The 10,328-nt window shown below is 50.4% G+C and overlaps 1 protein-coding gene across 2 annotated transcripts in view; it reads right to left on the bottom strand.

Annotated features, from left to right (window-relative positions):
• Positions 1 to 6,461: 6,461 nt before the first annotated feature.
• Pola1 (polymerase (DNA directed), alpha 1, catalytic subunit) overlaps positions 6,462 to 10,328 on the bottom strand; it is a 312,299-nt gene continuing 308,432 nt past the window's right edge. For both annotated transcript variants that reach the window (XM_005407854.2, XM_013506296.1), the window contains one exon: positions 6,462 to 7,560. In XM_005407854.2, the coding sequence (XP_005407911.1) occupies positions 7,418 to 7,560 (143 nt within the window). In that variant the 3' untranslated portion in view covers positions 6,462 to 7,417. The remainder of the gene's footprint in view (positions 7,561 to 10,328) is intronic.

Raw genomic sequence — 10,328 nt, 5'->3', positions numbered from 1 at the left:
GGAAGTGTGAATGCTCTCTGTAGGCGCCGAGAGGACCTTAGAAGGGCCCCCCACAGGGGCCAGGGATGGGCTAGGCCCCCCGCACCTCCTGGGTCGGTCTGCACATGCATTTTACTCGGTGAGGCCCCTGGCTGGAATCGGATCCTTTCAGGGACCAGGTTTCCTACGAAGGTTAAGGACGCCACAGCGGTGCTTTCCAAGTGCACCTGAACTCCCCCGGGTCCTGTCGCAGTGGGAGCTGAGGGGCCTGGGCCTTGGAGGTGGGGTGTATTCTAGGGTAGGTGGGTGTATAATAGGCGTTGCTGACGCTGCAGTCAAACGTTTGAAGCGAGCGGGAGTTTTAGCTGGGAAGGAAGCTGTTCGTGGAAAGTGCCACGTAGCAACGAAGTGCGCAGTCCGAGATGACAGGTAATGGCTAGAACTAGAAGTCGCAGCGCTGCTTCCGAGGGGGCGGGCTCCGCGGTACACGCTGGGAGGAGGGAGAAAGGGAGAGAGGGAAGGAGGGAGGGGGCCGAGAACAGAGAGAGAGAGAGAGAGAGAGAGAGAGAGAGAGAGAGAGAGAGAGAGAGAGAGAGAGAAACGCGCAGAAACAGTGATGGAAAGGCAGCGAGGGGTATCCAAGTGGCAGATCTTAACTCGACAAATGTCATTACATCACTTATCCAAGCATCGGGAAATGTATACATTTAAAAAAAAAAATCTAAACAACTCAGGTTTCTCGAGGAGACCCAAACAGATTTGCAATCTTTAGCCCCTTCGTCGCACCCCTCCCAGCGGCGGGAACGATGCCCGCCCCCCCGCCGCCGCCCTGCCTGCGCCCCTTCGGTGACCGCTGGGTGGAAGCCCGCCCGTGGGGGCTGGGTCTCGCCAACGCTCCCAGGGTGATGGGAAAGGGAAGAGAAGCTTAATTAGTTTCAATTTGCAGTAATTAGCGCGCCAGACCTTTGGGGAGAGGGGCAGGCGAGGGGGGGGGCTGCCGCGGCGTGACTCCCGCGGCTCGCTGAGCAGGGGACGGTCGCCCCGCCACGCCGAGGGCCAGGCCAGTCGGTCGCCGCGGGGGGCGCGGTGCATCTCCGGGCCAGGGCCCGTAGGGCTCCGCGCGCGCCCTGGAAGGAGGGGGCCGTGTCCCCCGGCGGCCTGGGGCTCAAGTGTGCGCGGCCGAGGGCAAGGCGCGGGGTCGCGCCGAGGTCAGCGGCCCTCTGGGCGCTGCATCCCCTGGGTTTGGGGTGGCCAGCCCTCCGGGCAGCTGTGGCGCTCTGGCCGGCCCATCCCGGCTGCCCACCCAGTCCTGGCGTCCGGAGCCCCTGCCCGCTGCGCTCGAGGAGCGCGCCCTCGGGGGTCGCCGGCCCCGTGTGTCTCTCTCGGACTTTGGCTGTCGCGTGGGTCCCCTCCATCCTGGCCTGGCCCGGGACTCGCCAGGGTGGGGTTCGCAGGCAGGGGTCCGGCCTGCGGCATGGGAAGCGGCCGCCAACTACCTCTCCCAGCCAGCTTCTTTCCCAGGTTTAGTGGGCCCGGTGGGAACTTTCTAGGGCATTCCACGAGGCCGAGAGTCCCAAACACTCAAGACTCCTCAGGCTGCCCCTAGCGAAAGCCACTCTCCTGGAGTGGGCAGAGCGCTGGGGAGTTTGGGGAGGTGACCGAGGAGTGCAAGAGAGATGAGGGGAAAGGAGTTATTTAGTTAGGTGGGCAATATCAGTTTTCCGACGGTTTTGGCTTTCTGTTTAGTAGGGATTCTTTTTTCTCCCCCAGGCTGCCTGTTGGATGGTATAGGAGAAACAGTACCATTCTTCCTGTTAATGAACTCTTTTTTAAGTCATTTTTTCTCATTTGACCCTTCCATGGAGCAGAAGCAAATTGCGTGAAATTACCTCCAAGGATTACATTTATTACTGGCCAATGAGAACCCCTCGCCTTGTTTTACAAACTCTTAATCCTATGCCATTCTGATGCCACAAACAAGCCCGGTCCTGGGCCTCCCATTCTTTCAACTTTCCCCAGCTGGAGGGACCTCATTCTGCACTTAATATTCCCCATAAATATCGCACGCTAAAGACCCCCTGACTTCCAGCAAGTCCACATTAAACATGTGACATGTCACGCATGACAAACTCTGAGTATCTTTTCAAAGGAGCATTAAAAGCAAAGAAACCAATTTTCTTCTCCTTCCAAACCTCCCCAAGTGCTGAATGATGGGGATTGGAAAGAGCCACTGGAGCGTACTTAGGGGGATTTTATGAGATTTTCCAGAATGATTTAATCTTATTGTGAGCATTATTAATGAATGGCAACCCAATTTGGCCCCAATATCTGGGAACACAGTCACAATGCTGGGAGCGGCTGACCCCCCCACCCCAACCTTAAGCAAACCTCTTCCACCACGGAGGAGGCCGTGTGGAGCCCTGGGGAGTTGGGGAGAGCCCAGTTCACCGCAGGACTGTCTCCTAGCACACCCAGGGCAGAATGGCCCAACACCTGCTTTCCCAGGGCCACCTCACCGCATCTTGGGGTGAGGGGTGACTGGGAGCTCTGTACCGGCCTCTGTGGGAAGGTTGAGGCGAACGGGAAAGTCACTTTGCTGCACTTTCCGACAGGTTAGCCAGATCTGGCGGAGGCCCGAAAGATAAAAAAGGAGCATTTGGCATAATATTATCAGAGGTGTTTTTCCATCAGCAATACCCGTGCTTGGACTGTGGGCAGTAAGGAGGGCAGACATCTTAGGTGTGGGGTTAAAAAGGTAGCAAGAGGATGAGTTAGGCGGCGTGCCTGGTCAGGAGAAACTCAAGCTAAAGTTACTGGTGTCGGCCCCACCAGCCGCCTCTCCCCCTTCTTACTCTCCCAACTGGGACAAACATTTATTGTTTTTCATTACAATACTGAGTCAGAGCACCCACGGGTTTCTGTTTAGTATGTTTTTGAGCGTGGGGATCTCACTAGAATGTAAAAAGGGGTTGATTATACGTAGGTTAGCCCAACTTGCTAAAAAATGTGCACATGAGCACATGTGTATGTGTATACACAAAAATGTGTCTGAATGAAGGGGGTCATAAATGGAGCCTAACTCGGTATTTTGGAACACATAGTTCCCCAGAGCAACCGCATATTTAACTGATAGTGGCAGCCTGGCGGGGGGGGGGGGGGGGGGGGGGTTTGCTACACGGGAGGAAAAACCCGCTACCTGACGGGGAAAAGCATTTTTCAAAGGAAAAACCGTGTTGTCCCTGGACGTTATTAACAGTCCAGTTTGAAGTACACATTTTTTTCCTTTAAAGAAAAGAGAGCGATTACCAGTTATACATTAAGAAATGTCATTCAGTCATTTTTATTCATTCTCCGGAAATCTTCGTAAAAGCCTGAATCATACTTCTACAAGCAGCAATTTTGTTAATCCAGGGGGTTATTACTCTGGGCCCTTATTAGGTTCTACACCACTGCCAAGCAATCCTATAACCCTCTCAAAAGAAGTTTACCTCCCTGTTATAAAACCAGTAGTGGTATTTATACTGTGCAATAATTAGTGTATTACTTGAATCCACTAACATGTTCATTTTATCTCTGCACAAAACCTCTAGTCTGCTTATAGAAAGCTTGTGCCTCCTTTGGTGCTGTTAAAGTGGTGAAAGAGTGAATTGAAGGCTGGTTGCACTTTCTCCTTTTGCCTCGCCTTAATTCCCATCTCTTTTTGCTCTCATCCAATTAGCACAGTGTATTAAGCGGTTTATCATCTCATAGTCAGCTATTGAGAGAAACAAGGCGAGCACTTTGCAATAGAACCTGCGCTCCTTTGACACCCTCAGGTACTTACATATTCCACTGCGCTATGAATAATAGAGGAAGAATGGAGCGCTAATTCCCTCATCAAAGAATGCCTTGTCTGCTGCTTTGCTCAACAACACCATTCTGATCAAAAGAAAAGCAATAAAGCTTAGCATAACAAAACGAAACCTACTTATTAGCTTAGTGGTTAAATTAATGCAGAGCCGCTGCTATTCAAAACCAAGGTTTGAAAACAGCCTCCAACAACCTGATAATGCTGCCTTCGGGATGAAGGAATTTTAATCTGAAATTTGAGGCTGGCTCAGATGAGTTAATCTATTAAACTGCTATAAGGAAGCTCCACCACAAACTGCTCAATTAAGAAATATTTAGGTGAGGAGAGAGGGAGGGAGAGAGAAGGAGAGAGGGAGAAAAGGAGAGAAGGAGAGAGGGAGAGAGAGGTGTAAATTTGGGAGTTTGGGATGGGAGCAAGGAATAGCATTGATTTGAGTGGCTGGGGATCCTGACAAGAGAGTTTGGGGCCTGATGTTTTTTTATAAAACCTGACACAGATAGGGAAATCTGTTTTGGGAGTGTCCTTGTCTTTTCATCTTCTGGCAAGCCTCATTTTAAATGATATGTTTGTAAAAAGTGTCTCAAGGTGCGCGTGTGCGCCTGGGCCGGTGCGCAGGGCAGTGAATTCATTCCTTGTCAACACCTCCCGAGAGAACTCCAGTCTGCACACTTTGAGGAGCCCCCACATCCGGGGCAACAGTGATGAGATTAACTCCATCTACTTTTTGGGCAAGTTAAAGTCTTACAGCGCATACTCTGTAGGATTTTCAACTTCCGGCCTGCCCTAACCACCTTTGTATGACGGAGAGTTGAGGGGAAACTGTGTCAAAAGACCCCAGTTGCTAAACTAAACACAAAAGGTGCCTTTTTTAGAGGCTTGGGCTCTGAGCTGAGCAAGGTATTTTATTTAATTTATTTATTTTTGGTTTTTTTCCAGTACCGCGAATTGAACTCACCACCTTGCGCTTGCCAGGCAGGCGCTGTGCCACTGAGCTAAATCCCCAGCCCCTGAGCAAGGTATTTTAAAGGTGCTATTTCCCAACTGGCTCCAATAAAGTTCAGCCTGGGTCGCACCATTAAAAAAAAAAAAAAATCAGTTGCCAAGCTGTAGAAATTGAGAGTGTATGGGTTATTTGGGTTCCTGGCTTCTCTTGAAAACCGGACATGTGGACATATGGGCTCTGTCACTCTCAGAATCGCTGCTGTCCCCTTTAGACAGGCAGTGCCACTCTGCAGAGCTACTCTAGGTCCCTTCATCACTTCTCTTTTGGCATTTACGCTTCAGACAGTGCCATAGAGCTAGGGAGACCTATGTGGAGGTGCTCTCCCCTTAAAAGAAGCTATGGCATTTCAGCACTCCTACCCAGCATGGCTTCAACCTAGGCAAATCAAGTACACACCTTTCTCTGAGAACAGTGAGTAGGTGATATTCTACTCTCCCAACAGGGATCCACTGGAATATGTTTTGATGGCTACCAGGAAATCGAACTCAGGATGTCGTGCTTGCCAGGCAGGCACTGTGCTGCTGAGCTATTTCCCCCAGCCCTGGAATTCTTAGTCGAAGTTGCAGTTTCAACTTTCCACAAAATTCTGGACAGGATCTTGCTATGCATTCCGGGCTGGCCTTCGACTCATGGGGACCCTCCTGCCTCAGCCTCCCTGAGTGCTGGGACTCCAGGTGTGCGCCACCATGCCTGGCTGAGCCTACTGGTTTCTTGATGACCAAGTTCAGGACAATTCTATTTATACTTAATATAATCTTAGCACCCAGAAATCAAGGAAAGCCAAGCAGGGCAGTGGGCTCCAGAGATAAGAGTGAAGAGCCATTTCTATAACCTTCTGATTCCCGTAGCTTCCTAAAGCAGCCTGGGGTGCTTCCAGTTAAGTTAGGGCTGCAGAGTTTTTAGTGCAAATTCACTGAGAGGGACCTAAACCCAACATGTTTCTAGTTTGAAGTTGAGTGTAAAGGGAAGAGGAGGTGAGAACCTGAGGAGAGGCAGGGAGAGAAAAGAGAAGGCAAAAGCAGATGACAGGTTTAACAAATAACTACTTCTTCCTTAGAGGCCACTCTGGTGGGGAGTCTATCTCCCGGAACCATGGGCTTTGGTCTTCAAAAAGATGGCTCTTAGTTTAACTCTCCTTGGTTGTCCAACTCTGCAAAGAACATCAGAAAACATTATCCCATTTCTCTCTTTCCTTTTTGTGGTACTGGAACTGGGGACCTCGTACACGCTAAGCACACGAGCTACTGTCCCACTGAGCTGCAGCCCCATCCTTTCAAGGACCCTAAACCCATGGAAATTCTAGTGAATGCTTCTCAGAACAGAAGGACAAGCACCGTGAAGAACCTCTGAGCTGAGTGCGGATCTGAGCGGTGGTGAGAGAGTGGGCCGAGACTTGGGAAGGGAACTTCCGTCACGCTTCACTCCTTGTTGTCCCGCTAGTCAAATCTTTGCACCTCAAAAGCATTCACCACAACCGTTTTCCCTTTAGAAAACTTTATTCTTAAGTAACAAGCACAACATGTCTTTCCCTTATAAAAGCAGGCAAACATTTAAAAAAATACACGCATAACTGTAGAAGGGGAAATATGTATTTTGTTAGTACCATCTTTTTTTTGTTTTTTTTTCTGCTACCGGGAATCGAACTCATGACCTCGTGCTTGCCAGGCAGGCGCTGTGCCGCTGAGCTAAACCCCCAGCCCCTTGTTAGTAGAATCTTACCAATAATGTAAGAAAGGAAAGATGAAATACATTTTCTGCCAGCAAAGAGGGCACCATTCTGCAGAAACGAGAAGAGATAACAAGCCCCAGGGCCAACGAACCATTCCCTGCTCCACTGTTCTGGACGCGGCACAGTGCTTCTTTCCCCAACCTCTCCCTTTTTTTGCAGTCCTCCGGGTTGAACCTAGGGGGTCATGAGGGCTCGGGAAGCATCCTGCGCTACATCCCTGGCCCTACACATTTTAAACAAAATACTGGGACATCAAAACATCTTAAATGTGCTTCTATGAATCTTTATGGGGACTCTCTAAGGGGAAAAAGGGGAACATAACATGACTGTAAAACATCTGCTCAGAATGCATCTGGACTTTGAAGCAACTCCACAAACAAGTTTGCTCTGTTCCGTCGTGCCTCGTGAGTACAAGGCTTTTAAATCCCCCTCACTACCTGCAAGACCAGATAAGCCAGCAGCTGAGGAAAGTATAACTGCTGTGTGAAAAGGCAACATGTCAGAGCTGCCCTCCAGCGCCATGACCCGCTTTGAGAGTATCTCTGCTCAAGCCCCAGGGCAAAGCCTAGGTCGCTTACATTCCAGCCACTCTCAGAGCAGCAATCCCCCCACCCAGAAACCTAGGCCCAATGCGCCAGGTCTTCAGGTCTTCAGGAACTTGGGGATGAGCTCAGCAGTACATCGGAACAGGAAGATGGTTTGTGTTTTCTCAGGCGCTTGTTAGAATCTATGTTTCTGCAACCCACCCCCTTCCAGTCCACAGCCGCATGAAGAAGAGCCACTGAGCAAGCACTGAGGGTCCGCGTAGAGGGGGCTCAGGAAGCCGGAGTCGGCATCTGCTCGCTCCTAGCTCCCCTTAAGACTTCACAGCACAGTCCGCGAAGAGTTTGCTGAGGTTCACTTCGGAGTAGCCACTCCGGGACAGGAACTGCTCTGCTGTGTTCTTGAGTTTTTTGTAGTCCTGACGAACTTTGGGAGTAAGAAACTGCTTCATCAATTCTAAAGTGAAATAAAAACAAAAGGATTAGAGGTCTCAGAGATAGCTTCTTCAAAGACCATTTAGCATTCCTCGGGTGCTGGAGAAGAGGGTGCAGATGCTGTTCGCAGCTCCCCATCTGCACGGTTCCACGGCTTTACCTCTGGTCTCTCCACAGCCAGTCCAATGGCGGGTGCCCCGAGCGAGACTCATTGGTCTGTGGAAGCCTGCCTTCCCTCCCTCTGCCGGCCCGCCCTCTCTCAGCGTCTAGCCCACTGGGTGTCCAGGCCGGGCCACCCTGAGCCTGCGCCTGCAACTGCGTGTAAAATCTGGATGTGGCTGAAACTACCTTCTCCCAAAGGAAGCCCACGCTCCCCAGATCAGCTGGGCCTAGTCAGCTCCCTCTAGCCTCTCTATGTGCGTCCCCTTTGCTGAAAGGGGAGAGGGGAGCTGCCCAGAGAGCACCTGTTCACTGGGAAGATTTTCTTTGGCCACATGGCGTGAACTCCTATCCGCCCACTTCTGTGCCCTGCTTCTTCTACCCATTCCTCCCTGACCTTCCTATGCTAACGCGGCTCTATGTCTGTGAAGCTCTAGCCTGGGAAGATTCTTTCCCTCCCTAGAGTCTGTTACTTCTTTTCTTTTCCATTTTAGTCTGTTATTTCTTTACTTTATTCTTTTAAAGCAGCAGTAGAGCTGCTATACTCAGGTCTGATCTTTTGGGGGAGCCAACCCTGCCCAGCGCGGTAAAGATGACATGTCTTTGTTTAAAGCCACTCACAAACCCCACAGGCAAGTCAGACTTTTTAAAAGACCTAATTTTATGGCTGAGGAAACTGTGGGGTTAAGTCACTTGCCCAAGGTCAGCCAGTGGGTAATCAGGGATGTAGGTGTGTGGACTCAGGTCGCCAGACCTCGAGCGCACACTCAGAGGACAGGCTCCCTTCTGCGCCCGCTCCCCAGTGCCCCTGCTCCACACAGACATGGGCTGCTCCCAGAAATCAGCTGCTCCGGAGGCGAAGGCCCGGATGACGCCTGTGCCAAGGTGCCTCAGGGGAGGGAGGCTGCCCAGCACCTAGGAATAGGAAAGGACCGGGAAGGGAACACCGAAGAGAGCACATCAATCACTGAAGGCGAAAACGCCCTGAAACAACAGCGCGACACTGAAGCCCACACAACCCCGGAAAACGAAAACTCGGTCTCAAGATTTTTGTTCCTTAGCTACACGTTCGCGTTTGTTCTCCAGTCTTTTCTAAATTACATCAGTGCCTTTCCAAAAACAACAACAGAAAGTTTTTAGGGGATTTAAATGCCCAAAGAGGGTAGAAAAAGGAGGCGGGGGAGGTAGGGGGCGCATCATTAACTGACTCTAGAAAGACAATTTGAAAGTTCTAATTATCCGAGTCTGGGAATATACAACAAAGGCCGCAGCCAGTGTAGGCCGCCTCCCGGCAGGCCAGAGCCACAGGCCTGCAACCCCGTGCATGTGAATGACACAAATGCATCTGATGACTGGGGAGAGCGCATTTAAAGAGCTGCGGTAACGCAGAGCAGGGAGGAAGAGAGAGGACATAGCTCCTGATGTGTTTACCTCCTCTGCTGATGGGATATTGACTTTTCCCACCAGGTTGGTTAGAAAGGGGACTATTTACGCTGCCACACAGCAGAGTAAGAATGACAACCAGCGTCACTCGGTGCTCTTCTCCGTAAAAGACAACTGTGACCGCTAGCATATCCCATAGCCGGTCAATACAGCCCAGGCGCCATTCCATGTTGGTTAGAGATGCAGATAAAAGCTCCTGCTTGCTTCCCCAATGAGAATCTAATCAATAACGTACGGAAGGTCTTCCACAAGACAGCACCGGACAAGCTGTCACAGGCTACATGGGGGTAGGGCCTGGCAGGGCAAGGAGTCACCCCTCCTTCTAGTTTTCCTTATCCCCTTTTCGGTACCTGGGCCACCCACGTGAGGCTTCACAGGAAACTCTTACCCTGTTTCTGGCAGTACTGCAGTCACCACTTTAGGACTCAGGAGAAAATACTTACACGGAATGGTGAAAGCCAGTTAATGCGGCCAGTAAAACCTCAACTCCAGCCCCTGCCCTGGAGTCTGGAGGCAGCCTGCCAGTAAGGATAGCCCCACAGGGGCTGGCCAGCACCTAAAACAACACTGCTAGGAAAGACTGCAACAGGCCACCGGACGAGAGCCAGAGCTCTGCAGCCGTCCCATCTCGGCTCACCGAGAAGGCACTGTCCGTGGTTGTTGCTGTCCTGGCCACCAGCACCAAAAATCCAAACTTCGAAATAAGGAAGTGCTCTTCCTCCACCCAGACGCACCAGCAAAACAGTACTCTAATGACCTTTGAGGAACATTTTTATCTACCTGGTCCTTTTGACCTGCTCTGATTCCTTATGCTTATAAAGCAGTCACCAAAAGCGCTGTCTTTAAACCTTAGGAAAACGATGACAGAAAGCCTAGATAATATTCGTCAAGTATTTTATCCGGCAACCAAGTGAACCACTAATTTAAAAGCTGGCTTTTATTAATTAGAACCCCAAACCTGAAAATTGTACAATTTATAAATTGGTCCATTTAGGACCAACTAGATCATCATTTGCAGGGTGACTGAGGTATTTTACCTAAAAGTCATCTGACCAAATAAAATGCTAGCACTATCCGAGAAAAAAATTTTCTCATCTGAGGAAATTCTCTCTATTTCACATATTTTAGTTCTATGCCAGTAGCCAAAAGTCCCCTTTCACCCTTAATCTTTATAAATCCTTTTTGGAC

This window comes from Chinchilla lanigera, unplaced genomic scaffold (genome assembly GCF_000276665.1).
Source record: "Chinchilla lanigera isolate Chin_1 unplaced genomic scaffold, ChiLan1.0 scaffold00108, whole genome shotgun sequence".
NCBI lineage: Eukaryota > Metazoa > Chordata > Mammalia > Rodentia > Chinchillidae > Chinchilla > Chinchilla lanigera.
Note: the sequence above shows the minus strand (reverse complement) of the source record. Positions and strands in the feature narration are given on the sequence as shown.